General features: G+C 40.4%; 1 protein-coding gene across 1 annotated transcript in view; it reads right to left on the bottom strand.

The window, feature by feature from the left end:
* ptch1 (patched 1) overlaps positions 1–7,356 on the bottom strand; it is a 148,278-nt gene extending 140,922 nt beyond the window's left edge. Inside the window, 2 exon segments of the mRNA XM_033972105.2 lie at positions 4,850–5,042; positions 6,606–7,356. Coding sequence (XP_033827996.1) covers positions 4,850–5,042; positions 6,606–6,776 — 364 coding nt within the window. The 5' untranslated portion in view covers positions 6,777–7,356.
* Between the last annotated feature and the right edge of the window lie 10,949 nt (positions 7,357–18,305).

The following is an 18,305-nucleotide window of genomic DNA, read 5'->3' as shown; positions in this document are numbered from 1 at the left end:
TTTATTTTACCATAGACCTATAAGAGAAAATGTTAACATAACAGCAACATAACCAGACACTCTCTGACTCTCTCTTTCCTCTCGTCAACTTCTTCTCCAGTCCTTCTCTCCCTTCTCCTCTGTCTGCTTTCCTCCTCTTCCTCCCCACTTTTACATTACTTTCCTCTCCTCTTCTCTCCCCTCCTTTCTTTTTCCTCTCCTTGTTCCTCTCCTATCTCTTCTCCTTAACCTAACCCTAACCTCCTTAACTTTTTCCTCTCTTTCTCCTCTCACTCAATGCCTCCCCTTCTCTCTCTCCTCCCTCTTCCCTCCTCTCTCTTTCTCACTCTCTCTGTGCAGTTCTCTCCATATTAAAGTGTTAATATAAATCTTTTTGTGTATGTTTAAGGTAGAAGATCAACCAAAGCAAAATATCGGTGTGTGCTGGAGACTTGGGGCTGATATCTCATACGCTAAAAAGGTTCAAATATCGGTCTGTCTCTAGTACACAGGGCATAGACTGCTCATCAGAGTCTATAATGCAAACAACATAAAACATCATCTCCAGGTCACACGAGGGTCACAGTCAGACTCCTGTTTCTGTTTGTGCTGCTTGGAAACAATAGAATCTTTATCTGAAACATGGAATATTGACAAGATGCATGGGTTAGTTAGTGGTTCAGTTGTAACCATAGATTGTATAAAGAAGTGGACTAAGTGAGTGTGGTGTCACCCATAGTATTCAGCTCCAGTCAAATGAAGCTCATCGAGGCTAGCAGTTATAGCAGCCAATTTGAAGCCGAGTTCCATATTTGGAATTCCAACCGCAAGTATCGTAGCAACCAAAGAGCCAATCTGGAGCAAGGCTGTTGAAGGTAAGGCCCACTCCCTGCTAAACCAATGGTGTGGGAGTTTAGCAACACTGTCAGTCAAAGCTGTTGCTTACGCTAACAGAAGCGACTCGTTGAAAGACGGCAACTGATTTGTCTGTTATTAATGTACTTATCTTGATTTAAAGACCCAAAAGTGACATAAAACACCACGATCAGGGTTAATATGAACATTTTAAGACCAAAATAATGAGGCTGACAGGAGCAGTTACACAAAGAGGGGCCACAGTTTTCTGATGTAAAGTAAATTGGAGCCAGAGTCGATGGAGCCGAAAGCATGCCCATGATCACTTCCTATTTGAAACGTGGTGGCTAGTAGGTAGCTATGTCCATTTATAAATACAGTCTAAGGTTTAAACTAAGCACCATCACTGCACATGCTGCTGTGCAAACTGACAACTACAGACTCACATGATGAAACGGTAGGTGGACAAAACTGCTCCAAAATGAAACAAAACTTAGAGTTACTCGCTAGAAGTACTTCTTATCCTCTGATCCTTACTTATTTGTGTTCTGCTTTTTTCATTTATCGTTTCATTGTTCGATGTAATACGGTTTTTTGTTTTGTGTATGATATATTCTTGTGTGTGTGTAACTTTTGGTTATTTCATGATCAAGTAGATGTGCCCCTCTGAGAGTATGGGCAGGATCACAAGAAACTGAAAAACACCAATATATAGTGTGTTGATGAAGTTTTTTGTTTGTTTCTTTTTTTTGTTTTTGTGTTATTCTTCTTCCATCATCATCATCATTATGACATTTACTGTTGCGTCCTCTTTTACTTTGATAAGATCCTAAATACAAATCTCTGGCTTACATCTCCATATGTCACTTTTATATATCCACTTAATGTTCCTTTTTCACATGTAAATATATGCTGCATGTTGTAAATATGGATGTTTGCAAAAAAAAAAAAAACTAAACTAAAACTTTAAAAAATAATTGAATGAATAACTTGAATGACTCATTACAGATGCAAACTAATGACTAAAGTGTTTCAGCGCCATACACGTTCACTAGAATAATATGGATCAGTTCAGCACTGGAATTTCTAATCTCTTCTGAACTAAAGGTAAAAGAGCTGTTAACATAAAAACTACCACTTCATAACATCGCAAGGAACAGAGCATGTGGTTTAAAACTACTTTTGCATTATCAAGTCAGTGGTACCAATTAATTTCCTCAATATATCGCACTTCAAAGTTCGTTATTGTGACAGGCCAACCCCACATAAAGATTTGGCAAAAAATTCTCTATTAAATTCTCTACTATTTTTCTCACTGAAAACAACCCCAGTTTATCTCAGCATCTATATGCAAATGAGGAGACTGTCAGAGCCATGACGACACAGCAGTCCCACTGGGAGGCTGATAATGATCTGAAACCACACTGACATCTAGACCTTCTCCATTCAACCAAAAGATATGAATACTTCAACTTATGTGGATCATTTTACTCTTCAAATCACACTTTTTGCATACAATATGCAAGTTTTGTCTTCAGAACATAGCATAGTAGCATTCATTAAAGCAAACAGCTCGGCTCTAGTCTCAAGTGCTGGAATGCGGATCAAAGGAGGGAGAAAAAAGGCCCCATGCCCCCCTAAGCACCACCCATACACAGAGCCTCCTTCCCTTCTCACTAAATCTGCCTTCTAAACTCTTTTGGGTGGACAACATAACAAATGCAGAGCCGTTCCATAACTCCGAATGTGTTTTCTAGTGTCCGCTCCGAGTTTTCGCCACACCCATAGAGAAATCTTTTTGGAAAGTTGAGGGATGTCCAAAACAGGACCACACACACAGTTTAGAGTATTTAACTGCTGGGGGCAGGCTCACACACACGCACACACAAAATGGCGGCTTGGGTGAGAATTGCTTCCAGTCTTAATGCTGCTTGATTAGTTTGAGTACAGTTAGCTGTCTTGAGGACCTGAGTTTTGAATTCTTATAAAAGGTTATTTTTTAGTTAAAGGGCCCATATCACCCTTTTCTCTGATCTCTGTTCTAATCACAAATATCACAAACATACATTGAGTTGTGTTTTGTTTCATTCACACATGTTTAACACAGAAACCCGGCATATTTAGGCTGAGTTCTTCTTTCAAACAAAAAAACACTCTGTTCTACCTTGTGATGTCACGTGGTAATACAAGAAGTGCTCCACTCTGTTTTTAATCTCCATACAGCTTCACTAGTATTGCCAATCTCTCCGGAACTAAAGGTAAAAGCAGCTTTTGACTTGAAAACTACCACGTGATGACATCACAAACAGGAACAGAACATTTTGAGCTCTGGAGATGTAGACAGACTAAAAATAAAGGTAACAGCATTAAAATATGGCTTAAAGCTCACAAGAGTCCATTTTGTGTAGTATAGGACATTTAATTGCAGGACTTCATCTCAGTTAATATAAAAACACAAACAGCTGATGTACAAACTGATAGAAGTTTCCTGTTATTTTATTAAATTAAACTTAAATTAACTTTGAAAGAGACCGAAGCATTTTGACACAAAAATTCTAAATAACGCCAAGAAAAGCCTCTTTGCCAACCAATACACAGGTGAGCTAGCCTACCAAACTTTAAGCTATTCTTAACTTGCTCTATATATGAAAACATACCCAAGACAATGCAACAAAATAAGATAGAACTGTTTACATATTCCCATTAATAAATGGTCATTAGAAACAATGATAAGACTTTATATTAACTACACTTAATAAAATATGAACAAAGACTTAATTTCATAGCCTGTATAAAGAAGTGGACTAAGGGAGTGTGATGTCACCTATAGAGTCAAATGAAGCTCATCGAGGCTAGCAGTTATAGGGTCAAATTTGGAGCCGAGTTCCACATTAGGAATTCCAATCGCAAGTATCATAGAAACCAAAGACCCAATCTAGAGTGAGGCTGTTGAAGGTAACGCCCCTTTCCGCCCGCACCACTGTTTTAGCCGGGAGCAGGCACTTAGCAACGGATTAAGCTAGCAGGAGCGACCTCAGGCAAAGAAGGTGCCTAATTTGTTATTAATTATTATTATGTTCTTAATGTTATTAATGTTCATATCTTCATTTACGGATACAACAGCAAAATAAGAACTCCAGGATCATGTTGAGTGGGTTAATACGAACATTTTAAGACCAAAATGACGAGCCTGACAGGAGCAGTTACAGAGGGAGGGGCCACAGTTTTTGAATGGAGCCAGAGTTGATGGAGCCAGAAGTGAGCCCGTGCTCACTTCCTATTTGGAACATGGCAGCTAGCAGGTTAGTTATATCCATTTATATATACAATCTATGATTAATTCGTACAGCAGTTCAGTAAGAAGCCATCTGTTCAACTCAATTCAAAGCTCCATTCACACTTATACAGAAACCACAGGAAAACTGGGACTGAATGTGGACTAAAACCAAAACTAAACCTAGACTAAGCAGGATTAAACAAGGACTAGAACAGGACCATATCAGGACTAAAACTGGCTTAATTTTGGAACATATAACTAGGCCTGTCATAATAATCACTATTTTATCATCACTTTTATGGAACTTTTTCTTTGTAGTAGCGGGAATTTTTTCATTATTTTTTCTGCAGTATGATAAGATCTGAACTGTAGAAGACTGAATTATGAACTAACAATGTAAACACAAACTAATGATTCAAGTGCTGCATTCTGCTGTTCATTTACACAGCTCAAAACATGTATTAATAATGTACATTTAAAATACTTTTATGTGCTTTTTGATGTGGTTTCAATATTACTGTTTATCGTCTGTATGACTTCAACAGTATATCGAACTACAAAATATGTTTTCGTGACCTACATATAACTACAAGTGTGAACGCAAAAGCCCCCAAGCCTCATCAATCCTTTGTTCAAATTGAATTATGTCATTGTTCATTAATCATTAAGAGTAATTAAGATGTAGTTATTATCACTAAAACAACAGCAATATACAACAATAGAAAACACTCATCTTACCTTCTACCCAAAGTTTCTCCACATCCGTTTCCAAATTAGCTGCCCGTAAGCCCACGGCAAAAGCTCCAAAAATCATGAGCCCAACAAACAAAAACTTTCCGCAGTTCTTTTGAATGTAGCAGCCGAGCCTGAACAGCAGTCTCTGGAAGTGAGCGCGGAGCCAGAGCGGCGCTCTCCTCCCCGTCGCTCGACCCTGGAACACACAACAGACTGGATCACACATTCACCTGAAACACATACACAGACAGGCTCACCTAGAACATACACACACACCTAGAACACAGACAAACAAACTCACCTAGAACACAGACACAGAAACTCACTTGGAACACACACACACACACACGCACACACCGACTCACCTGGAGCACACACACACAGACGGACTCACCTGGAACACACACAAACCTGGAACAAACACTCACTCAGACTGACCTGGAACACACACACCTAGAACACAGACACACAAACTCACCTGGACCACACACACACAGACTCACCTGGAGCACACACACACACACCCCGACTCACCTGGAACACACACAAACCTGGAACAAACACTCACTCAGACTTACCTGGAACACACACAAACCAGGAACACACACAGACTCGCCTGAAACATACAAACCTGCTCATGCACACACACACACACACACACACACACACATCAGGCCAGACACACCAGCACATATGAAGCTAATATACTAACAAGTTACAGCAGTGATACAGATAATAAGAAACTACTTATACAGGCCAAATGTAAGGCTTGTGCTGCGTTAACACTTGTCCTGATTTGGTCCTGGTTTGAGCCCCTTTTAGTCCTGATGTGGATTTGGTCTGGTCCAGTTCAGGTCCTGCTCTAGTCTAGGTTTTGATGTGACGTGTGAACGCACTCTTGGTCATAAGTCAAACTGGGCTCCCATCTAATAGTGAATTACCACTAACTAGCCAATGGTTTCACTGTTTCTAGCCTTGTAGCTGTTACTTGGTAAAACTCTGCATTGTATCTACATTTGAATTATATTTTTAGTATGTACGCACTTAGTAGTCATAACCATAATAACAAAATAAATTGCATGTATAGAAAACGTGTTTGAAATAGCCTACATGTACACACTTTCTACAGTGTGGTTGCAAAAGATAGGACTTAAGGTAGGAAATAGGTACTGGCCAAGAATTAATTTTTAATATGGATTAATTTACGTGTGATGTTAATGTAAGGGAATAACAAAACGTAACCTGCAATAAAAAAAACAGCCAGCGCCTCTTTACTGACTAAACATTTAAGTTGAAAAGAGCTTTAGGACATGTTTTAGATCCATGCGGAGCTTAACAACACGCAGTCCATGTGCAGGTAAATGTCAGCTCCCTGTGTCAAACAGTAGTAGATGTATCATGTGCGCTTATGTTTGCCAAACAATACTGAGAAGCCAAAAGAGTTTAAAATCTGCTTGTGCGTAAAAGTGCCGTTTGGTTGACTTCGCGTTCGACTGTGATACACGTGTGTGAATGTGCTCAACTCTCTTAAAATCCCATCTGTGCTGTCCTGAGACCGTTACAAGTTACTAGAGAGCGAGAAGGGAGCACGGTGAACACAAAAACACCCCGCACATAGTCCCAGAGAAGCCGGCTGCAGTGGGAGTTGTTTCCCCGTCACCGCACATGAAAACAGGCTTCAACTTCTCCCATTAAACCCCCCTATACAGACTTCCCAAACAAAATTAGAACACGTCTAAGAGAAGCAAGAGATAAGCACCTCGGATATTTGTTCCAAAGCGAAGCCCGCATCGCAGTAACTCGGCCGATGCAAATACTCCAAATCCAGCGGTACGTTGCGGCCATAGTCCCCCCTGGTCCTCCGCGTTATCCTCGGCTGTTCGGGGTCTCTGTTTTCCTGCTCGGAGGGCGCATTACCAGCCGAGGCCATGTTGTGGGGACTGCGAGACCGAGCTGCTTAGCGTTTTTCCCCGAAAGCGCGTAGTAGTAGCGATATCCCAAGGCGACAACAAACTTTCCCTCTCACATCCGTCAAGTACATACTCCTGGTGAAGACGGCGAGTCAAAGTCTGCGCCTTCCATCCCAACATTTCGTGATCCGAGAGGTCTCCGCTGCTTCCACCGCACACTCGCCTCGTATTTGGGGCGCTTTGAGTCAAAAAGCACAACGTGCAAAGCGATTCCCATACATGAGGCGTCCGCTTGGAAAGCTCGATACTCATAGCATTCTGATTAGACTTATGTGGTCTTCCCTTGGGCCGCGCGTCACGGCCAACTCTGAGATTCAATAGAAGTGGAGAAAAAGAGCTCTCTCCATTTGGAGGCGCGGGAGGAGGAGGGGTAAGAAGGTTAAAAAAAAGTTTGAGATCCCGCCTCTGGGGCTGTCAGATTGTAGGACTTTCTTGCATCTGATTGGTTCCAGAAGGGCAAAAATTACTCAGCAAACACGACTATTATTAGCTGCTTAGCAACAGCTCACTAAAGTAGAGAGACCACCCAGGTGGCGGGACCTCGTGCATCTCGAGCTTTAGGGAGAGTGAGCCACACGCGCACGTTCGACGAGAACTGCGTTTGTACTCCGAGTACGACTCTGGAGTAAACCCTGATACAGAAGAGCCGAGTCCCGCTCGTAGTGCGCGCGGAGAAGAGCCGCAGGAATGTCAGGGCTCCGCAGTGTTTGTGCCGCCACCATTATGGTGGTAGAGGAGCCTCAGATTACAGCATTAAAGGGGAGGATCCAGAGGTATCGATGTTGTAATGTCACTTGTGCGGGTGTGGGGTGGTCCTCTCACGAAATAAGTTAAAAACACGATACTGTAATAAGTAAGACGTATTGGAGTCATCTTGTTAGGTAAACTACAGCGCTGTGTTTTCACGCCATAAACTGGCATTAATATTGGCCTATTCAGATAAAAAAAAAAAAAAAAGAATGTATATAAGACAAACACACCCGATCAAACTCTCAGTTTCTTTGGTTGTTTAATACATACAACTCCACCTACCGTCATGTGGTGTGTAAAGACACAACTGTAATCCCACTGCTGTTATTACCCCTGGAACTGCACGTGTGGTTGTGTTGCTAATGCATTATACAACGATACTCACACAAAGAAATAATGGTCTGGATCATCACTACTTCTTTTTAATTCTACAACTGTTACTACCAAGCCACTGGCGCAAAAATTTAGGCTACATTCAAGAAATAAAATAGTAATAGTGTGTTATAGAGTAATTTATAATGTTGAAACAAGTTGACAGTGTGGTAGAAGTGTCTTTCCCTGTGACACAACCACAGCATGCTAGGGGACAGCTGATGCCGTTTTTATCCAAAGTGAACTTGACAACAGATCTCTGTACCCAGAGGTAAAAACAAACCAGGTCTGTGATGCCCCCTAACGCCCCTCAACAGGAGCCCCGCCCTTCACGAGAACTAGCCCCTCTCCTTTCCTAAAACCTGTTGCATGGACGTTGTAAATGTACCGCAGTAATTCACTCAGGCAGATTATATTGCGAGCGTCTGTTTCGCCTAATCGAACGCATACGCTGCTCGTGACCCCACACGCGCTCTGTGTGTGCATCACTGATCATCAGGAAGACGAGGAAATGTGAAGAAGTGAGTTTCCCAAATCTGTTCACTTTTAAAATACAATAATAAAAATAAAATAAAAGTAGGTTTTGAGAAAAGCTGGTGATGTGACATATTTGTGAGTTCATATTAATTATTTGTGAGTTTAAAGCGTAATATAACCATGAAAGTATAGAAATGTGATCCGAACGTCGGTGGTTCGAATCTGACTCCCACAAATGAATACTGCCTTTGTGTCCTTGGGCGAGACACTTAACCCACCTCTCTCTCAGTGTCTGTGTACACTGGTGTATGAATGTGTGTGTGAATGGGTGAGCGGTTCCTAGAAGGTTGAGTTCTTGAAGGTGGAAAAGTGCTATGTAAAAATGTACTCAAAAGTGAAAATTTGAAAATGACTTGAAAATTAAGTAAGACATAGTTTGTTTGTTTTATATATTTACTTTTTATTTTATTATCAGCATCAGAAAACTGCACAGAGGGCATGGGAATGAAGCCTGGATCTTGTTCATAGCCTGTATAAAGAAGTTTACTAAGAGAGTGTGAAGTTACCCATAGTGTTCGGCTTCAGTCAAACAAAGGTCATGTTGCATATTTGGAATTCTGACCACGAGTATCAAAGCAGTCAAAGAGCCTATCCGGAACAAGGTTATTGTAGGTAACACCCCTTTCTGCCCACACTACTGATTAGGATGGAGCAGTGCTGTCAATCAAACCTGTTGCTAACGCTAGGAAGAGCGACCTTGGGGAAAGAATTGTCTGTTATTAATGTTCATATCTTGATTAACGGATACAATTTCAAAATTAAAAACACCAGGATCATGTAGAGTGGTTAATATGAACATTTTAAGACAAAAATTACGAGTCTGACAACAGCAGTTACAGAGAGAGGAGCCACAATTGTTGATGGAGCTGGAAGAGCGCCATGCTCACTTCCTATTTGGAACATGGCAGCTAGCAGGTTAGCTATGTCCATTTATATATACAGTCTATGATCTTATTGTTGTGAGGTGAGAGTTCCAACCTAACCACAATACCACCATGACGATTGGCTTTTTAAATCCTAATATGGAGGTATCTTTCACAGCTGTTTGTATTGTAATACATATTTTGTTTGTCGATTCATCTAAATTCCACATTTACATTGGGTTTTCTGGAAAATGACCTCAGGCATGGTTTGGGAAATTTGGGAGGGTTGACTTCATCGTGTGAAATGCCATTTATGGTCAAATTGGCCAAAGTGAAAGAATATAGAGCAAGTGTGCCAGTGTGTCTGTGTTTGACCCATCCTTCAACTATTACTTCTGGTGCAGTGTTGGTTCAGTGGTATTGGCTGGCATAAGGTAACTTTTGTGGTGGAGGATCCGCCACCCGCTTGTGAGATGTTGGTGCTTTGTCTGAAATGTTTCATTATGCGGTTTTAAATTAGACCTATTCTGCAAAATGGACTTTTCAGTGCTTTTAACCATGCTCTCATTGTTTCTTCTCATTTTCCCTCTGAAGTTGTATTTGGAGTGATTCAATCTCATATTTTCAAGATGCCATTTGGCCAATCTACTTCCTTTTTCGCCTCCACCGGTACATGCCCACTATGACATACAAACTTCCTTCTCCAGTTTTATTTCCTTAATTGGTGATACTCATAGGGTTCGGCAGAATTGGGTAGTCATTTTGGTACAAATGAAAAAAAATGGGCTGCTCGCCAATGTGATGTGCAGCTATCCATGGGGGGGCGGCAGTATGTGGCACTTTATTGTGATGACTTTCGATCCCACTGGGCACTGCAGTTTTCTAACCAAGTCAGTGGACTTGTTTCTTTTATTAAGTCATTTTAGATGAATACTAGATCTATTCATTTTCTTCCACTCATCAGGCCGGGTCGTGGGTGCAGTAGTTTATGCAAAGGTTCTCAGACTTCCCTCACCCCAGACACGTCCAGCTCCTCCGGTGGGAGCCCAAGGCATTTCTAGGCCAGCCAAGAGACATAGTCACTCCAGTGTGTCCTGGTTCTTCCCCAGTGTGTCCTGGGTCTTTAGGTGGGACATGCCCGAGCCACCTCAGCTGGCTCCTCTCACTGAGGAGAAGCAGATTTAAGCATGATTTAAAATGTGCAAATTATAATATAACGATCCACAGGATTATTAGATTATAACTATAGAAAGACACAAGCACATTCAGACTGATTTAAACTAGCATTTATTTGATTGCAGGGGTTTTATTGAAAAAAATAATAAAAAATCACTGTTTAATCAGCTGACATATTACCTTCTGGCGTCACCTTGTCTCCATGGAGATTGGTCAGTTTAATGCCATACTGTGGAATATTCCAGGTCAGATATTTAGGCTGAAATGTTCTGAAAGCAATTTGAACACAAATGATAATTGTAATTTTATGGCGATTCCCTGGATAATTCTATAGTAAAACTCTAGGGATGGTGAAATATGAACCAGTCAGCAGTGATGGAAGAATAGTTTGAAAATGTATTTAGTCACAGAATTCTGAATAACTGCAGTAAAATGTATTTAGTAAAGTATTCTGTTGCATGTACTGTGTTCTAAATACTTAGAGTACTTTTACGCAGAGTTGGATTTAAATTATAGCGTAAAAACACAACATAAGATTAAAAGCAGCTTTATGTTTGTTTCGCTGTTTTCCTGTCACTAACTAAAGGAGTTCAAATTTCACCTGCCTCACCAGAAGAGCACTGATTTTGTGCAGTTTGAACCTAAATGTGTGATCAACCACTGCAATGAACTACTTTGGTTTTAGTAAAGTAACTATACTCTACTGAATATCACCAAACGAAAGAGTAACTGTACCTGAATACAGGTACTCAACAGGTACTCAACATTAGTATTCAAAATACGTATACTCAGTACATGTGTTCAGTTATTTCCCAGCACTGACACTCACGTATCCTATGCTTGTATTAAATGGGAAACTTCAGTTATTGTAGATCTGACATTTGGCTGTTTCTTTCAAAAACAGTGAATCTCCCATAGAGTTATACAGAGTTATACAGATTTATACAGAGTTATAGAGTAGTAAAGTACTAAAGTATCATTTTTAGGTATCTGTATTTTACTTAAGCACATATTGCAGAGGATACTTTTTCATTTTACTTCACTTCATTTGAGAGCAGGTATCTGTACTTTCTACTCCACTACATTTTTGAACAGAACTGAAAAGTAAAAAGTACTTTTCATTTAATTTGAGGCATTAATTTGGCCATGTTTGTGGTAACATCCTGTCTAAGGTTTTCAAGTTCAAACTTCAAAAATAAATACACAGAATTCATTTAAAAAAAAGAATTGATATTGTTTCTGTGACTAAAATATGAATAATTTTTTATCAGTTATCAGAAATACTTTTACTTAAGTAGATTTTTTCATGTTATATTTTTACTCTTACTTGAGTAACTTTTTACCTGTTTTACTTAAGTAATAAAACTGAGCACTACATCCACTGCTGTGTAGAACCTATACGCAGCCTATGGCCCAAAGTAAGAATAGTGAATAGTACAAATCCAGCCTTATACTCTGCTGGTATTAAATCCTTCATATATTAAATGGAATTGTTCTGACTGACTTCCTTGTGTAAAATTGCTCATTCATGTTAACACGCCCCAGTATAAAACACTTATGGAAGCCAGCCTCAGGTGTAAAGCTTTGCAAGTCTTAACCCTCCTTCTCCTCCTCCTCCCGCACCTTTCCAACATGGAGCCACTCTGAGTGCTGCTGGGATGTTTATATTGCACTAGAGTTTGTCTTCTAGTAGTTGTTTCACAGATTTCCCAGCGCCTCGCCTATGTTTACCTCTCACCATTTCTACATTTCCAACTGACGTGCACAATCAGATGGGATGGCAGAACTGGCCTGGTTCTGGTTATGGTCTGAATGTGTTCTGCACAGAGGGGAGTGGGCTTCAGCAGCACACACATATAAGGCGATGCAGGGAGAGTCTGGAGAAATATGTGCTTTATGTGGACAATCAAATAAACAAGTGAAAGTCCATGATTGAAAAAATAAATAAACAAATTTGGAATCATATTCTCTATATATGGGTTTTCTATAGCGCTTTCCACTCACCCATTCACCCTCATATTCATATACCAGTGTATGCAGACACCAGTGGGTGAGATGGATTAAGTGTCTTGCCCAGGGACACAATGACATCATTCATCTGCTGGAATCGCACTGCGTGGACAGTGGACAAACACACTACCAACTGATCTACTGTCGCCTTGTAGTTTTTTATGTCAAAAAATTTTACTAGAACATAATTTTGAACAGAGTTTTGTTCCACATTCAAAGTAAATTCAAAGAATACATCTGGAAAACTTAATCACATGTTTTACATTTTAAAAATAAAAACTTAAAAAAGACATTATAATATGATTGCAAAGAGAAGAAGAAGAAGAGACCTTTAGCTGGCTCACTTTGCACTTAAGGTCCATCCAAAGTGAATGAGAAAGAGAGACCTTTTTCATCGTAGACAAATGAAATTTGATACAAACATAGAACATGTCAAGACAAGTAAAAATTTATATTATGACCCCACCCTAAACCCTACAGGAAGTTTTTTATTCAAGAAACTTGCAAATTGGTCAAGATGAACTAGACCCATGTGGGATTATAGTCTACTCTCTTGGATTTTTCTAAGTCATAAAATGTAGATGTGGCCAGCCTGCAAAGAAAAAAGACATTTTGTGACGTTTTAAATGACACATAACTCAAACATGCAGTGTCCTATTTCCTGGCATTAATTGTTTTTCTGAACACAATGATGTGCAATTTACAAATGTCAAACATTACATTGCTCCACAGCGCCCCCTTGAACATTTGAATGGTACTCAAAAAAATTACTTTATCAAAAACATTTGAAATTTGGCTTGAACATCGCTATTGCCACACTGAAAAAAAAAAAAAAAAAAGCCAATGAAAACATACCTCTATTTGCAAAGGTGTTGCCATGGCAACGTCCAACATTTCTCATAGAAATACATGGGTTTTGGTTAACTGAGATGAAAACATTTAGTTTGTCATTGGTACACTTATTCCTCTCATCAGACTGAACAAAAAAGCCAATGAAGACATACCTCTATTTCCAACCGTGCAGGCGTGACAATGTCATAAATTCTGAGATGCTGATTTTGGGGGGAGGGGTGATGTAAGCGAGAACAAAACTCAGGATCTTCACTGTGGCATGTACCCCGCCTTTTAGTTTTAAAAGTTTTAATTATTCTTTATTACTTTAGTGGCTGGATTGAAGCCACTTTTGACCCCCCTGAACATTAACGAAAAGTCCATTTTATTGTACCCAAAATTCAAGGTTGGTGAAAAATGTATTATTTTGAAAAATGTACATATCAAAATGACTCAATAGCGCCACCTCAAAAATCAAAATACATTACGGCAATGAGAGACCTTTTTCATCATAGACAAATGAAATTTGGTACAAGCACAGTCAAGACAAGTAAAAAATATTATGACCCCACCCTAAACCTTCAGGAAGTCGGCCATTGTGGGTGGAACCCCATTTTTTCAAAATTTTACCTCTCACATTTGAAATTTTTGTGCCTCGGATTTTCATTCAAGAAACTTGGAAATTGGTCAAAATAAACTAGACCCATGCGGGAATATAAGCTACTCTCCTGAATTTTTTTAAGATATAAAATGTGGGTGTGGCCAGCCTGCAAAGAAAAAAGATGTTTTTTTTTTTTGTTTTAAATGGCACGTAACTCAAACATGCAGTTTTCTGTTTCCTGGCATTAAGATACATTTTGTTCAAAATCTTGATCTGAATGCATAAATATGCAATTTACCAATGTCAAACATTACATTGCTCCACAGCGCCCCCTTGAACACTTTAATGGCACTCAAAAAAATTACATTGTCACAAACATTTGAAATTTGGCATGGACATCCCTATTGCCATACTGAACAAAAAAGCCAATAAGAACATATCTCTATTTTCAAAGGTGTTACCATGGCAACGTCTGACATTTCTCATTGAAATATATGGATTTTGGTTCACTAGGATGAACAATGATTGCTTTATCATAGACCATTGAAATTTGGTACACATATTCCTCTCATCATACTGAACAAAAAAAGCCAATGAAGACATACCTCTATTTCCAACCGTGCAGGTGTGACAATGTCATAAATGGTCTCATTGGAATGAACGGAGTAGTATTACTGAGACGCTGATTTTGGAGGGAGGGGCGATGTAAGTGGCAATGAAAGGCAGGATCTTCACAGTGACGTGTACCCCGCGGTCGCAAGGGGTGGCGAGGGCCTTTATCACTGCTTGCAGTTTGAATTATTATTATTATTATTTATTATTTTGGTGGCCGGATTGAAGCCACTTTTGACCCCCTGAACATTAACGAAAAGTCAGTTTTATTGGACCCAAATTCAAGGTTGGTGAAAAATGTATAAATTTGATGTTCAAAAAAATTAACGTATCAAAATGGCTCAATAGCACCACCTCAAAAATCAAAATACTTTACAGCAATGAGAGACATTTTTCATCGTAGACAAATGAAATTTGGTACAAACTTAAAACATGTCAAGACAAGTAAAAAATTATATTATGACCCCACCCTAAACCCTACAGGAAGTCGACCATTGTGGGCGGAAGCCCATTTTTTCAAAATTTTACCTCTCACATTTGGATTTTTTTGCACCTCGGATTTTTATTCAAGAAACTTGCAAATTGGTCAAAATGAACTAGATCCATGTGGGATCATAGTCTACTCTCCTGAATTTTTAAAATTATAAAATGTGGATGCGGCCAGCCTGCAAAGAAAAAAGACGTTTTTTGAAGTTTTAAATGGCCCGTAACTCAGACATGCAGTTCTCTGAGTGCATAGATATGCAATTTAAATATGTCAAACATTACATTGCTCCACAGCGCCCCCTTGAAAATTTTAATAGAATGCAAAAAAATTTTCACAAACATTTGAAATTTGGCATGGACATCCATCTTGCCAGACTCAACAAAAAAGCCTATGACAACATACCTCTATTATCAAAGGTGTTGCCATGGCAACGTCTGACATTTCTCATTGAAATACATGGGTTTTGAATAACTGGGAAAATGATTACTTTGTCATAGACCATTGAAATTTGGTACACATATTCCTCTCATCATACTGAACAAAAAAGCCAAAGAAGACATACCTCTATTTCCAACCCGGCAAGTGTGACAATGTCAGAATTGGTCTCATTGGAATGAATAGAGTAGTATTACTGAGACGCTGATTTTGGGGGGAGGGGCGATGTAAGCGGGAACGAAACGCAATATCTTGCTTGAACTACTTGCACTTTTAATATTATTATTATTATTATTATTATTATTAGATGCTAAATGTGACTCCAAGATAGCTAAATAAAGTATTTGTGTCATGATGCCTGCATTATCTGTCTCCCTGTGTGCTCTCCCCCTCCCCTACCTGTCTACCTGGAGCTGGGCGGAGTTCCTACTCCTCCCGTGCGCACCTGGAGAGCATTAGCGCAATCATCACCACCTGCTGTCGAGTATATGAGGGCTCGGCAGAAGACACTCGGAGCCAGACCGTCCGCGCGTAAACATTCCTGCTCTCTTGCTTGTTCCTGCTCCAGACCCTGCGCTCCAGCTCCGGTACAGTCCATCCCTTGTCTTCGCCTCCTGTCCTGTCTTGGTCTCCGGCTTGCTTCCCGTCTCCTGCCCTGGCTCCCGCTCTCTGGATTACTCCTGCTCGGCCCTCCCTGGTCTCGTCTCCGGTCCTGTCTTGCTCCGGCCCTGGTTGTCTCCGTGTCCGCTCTGGACTACCCCCGCTTGGCTTGCTCTGGTCCCGTGCCCGATCCTGTCCTCGTCCTGTCCTGCTTTTCCCCGTTCCTGCTCACCACTCCGCCCGCCTGCTTTGCCTCCTGTGTGTTTGATGAACTATGGACTCTTGTTATTTCACAAACTGTAAATAAACACTGTAAAATTGCCCAGAGTCTGCATTCCTTGGTATGCTCCTGCACCTGCCGTTACGACAATTTGAGCTAAACATTTGATGTTGCAGCTTATGGCTTCTTACAGCTCATGTGTGGGCTCTTGGCTGTCATTTGCAAAGCCACAGTCTAATAAAAATATTTACACGTTTGTGTAGCTACGCCTAGTGTTACCATTTCTTCTATTGAAAATGCATAGGATGTTTTCCATGTAGCCTAAAATCATAATTTTAGTGCTGTTTTTCAATTCAAATCAATTCATTTTATTTTTGTAACGCCCAAAATCACAGGCGAGGAGGAGGAAGACCAGGCGAGGAGGAGGAGAGCCGGGTGAGGAGGATGAGAGCCAGGCGAGGAGGAGAGGGAGGCGGGTGGAGGAGGGCCAGGCGGGGAGGAGGAGAGGGTACAGCTGTCATCGGGGCATCTGAAAGAGTTACACTCCACAGGGGGAGTGGGACAGGGGACAACATGTGAATAGCATTGCTGATGAGAAAATAGGACAAAGCAGAGGATAGTGCTCAGGTTGCCATACTTCCCCCAGCTAGTTATCTCCTACTGCAGCCTATCTTATCCTGGGTTTTAATGTCACTTTAATGTCGGAGTGCTCTGTTTGGCTGGTACGGGACAATAGCATCTTGCAGATAGGATGGGGCCATACCGTTTAGGGTTTTGTATGTCAGGAGGAGGACTTTGAATTTGATTCTAAACTCGACAGGAAACCAGTGCAGATATTTTAGTACAGGACTGATGTGGTCTCTTCTTTTAGTTCTTGTTAGGACTCTGGCCGCTGCATTTTGGAACAACTGGAGCCTCCTTATAGTACTTTCGGGGCAGGCGGCGAGCAGAGAATTACAGTAATCAAGTCTGGAAGTAACAAATGCATGGATGAGTTTTTCAGCATCGTTTTTAGGTAAAATATTTCTAATTTTAGTTATATTTCGCAGGTGAAAGTACAACTACTTTTACAAGCTAGGTGAATGAGAGATTTTGATCAAATAGGACTCCAAGATTTTTTACAGTAGGGCTAGAAGCTATATTCACATTGTCGAGTGAGATTATCTGGTCTCTTTGACCTTTGGGACCAACGACAATGACCTCTGTTTTTTCAGGATTTAAGAGCAGGTAATTCAAGGTCATCCAGGTTTTGATGTCCTTCACTCAGGCACTGAGGTTATTTGATCAGTCTGATTTGGTTTCATTGATAAGTACAGCTGAGTGTCATCAGCATAGCAGTGAAAATTAATGCCATGTTTTCTGATAATGTTACCCAATGGCAACATATACAGAGTAAATAGGATTGGACCAAGCACAGATCCTTGTGGAACACCACAGGCTACTTTAGAACTGGGAGAGGTGCTCTGGTTTATACTAACAAACTGGTACCTATCCTATCTAGATAGGATTTAAACCATTTGAGGGCGGTCCCTCTGATTCCAATGTTACATTTTAACCTCTGCAGTAGAATGTTGTGATCAATGATGTCAAACACTGCACTGAGGTCCAGTAGGACCAGGACTGAAGCCAGCCCGTTATCAGCAGCTAGTAGTAAGTCATTTGTTACTTTAAGCAGTGCAGTCTCTGTGCTGTGGTGAGCTCTGAATCCAGATTGAAATTTTTCAAATATATTATTGTCCTGCAGGTGGCGGCAGAGCTGTTTCACCACCACTCGTTCTAGAATTTTTGAGAGGAAGGGAAGATTAGAGATAGGTCTGTAGTTGGCTAGTTCATCAGGATTTAGGTTAGGTTTTTTCAAAAGGGGTTTAATCACAGCATACTTAAAGGACAGAGGAACGTAGCCATTTTCTAACGACATATTTATTATGTTATGGATGGAATCTATTATTAGGGGGAGGGCTTCTTTGAGGAGTCTGATTGGAATAGGGTCGAGCA

Source organism: Periophthalmus magnuspinnatus, chromosome 9 (assembly GCF_009829125.3).
Source record: "Periophthalmus magnuspinnatus isolate fPerMag1 chromosome 9, fPerMag1.2.pri, whole genome shotgun sequence".
In the NCBI taxonomy this organism is placed as follows: Eukaryota; Metazoa; Chordata; class Actinopteri; order Gobiiformes; family Gobiidae; genus Periophthalmus; species Periophthalmus magnuspinnatus.
Note: the sequence above shows the minus strand (reverse complement) of the source record. Positions and strands in the feature narration are given on the sequence as shown.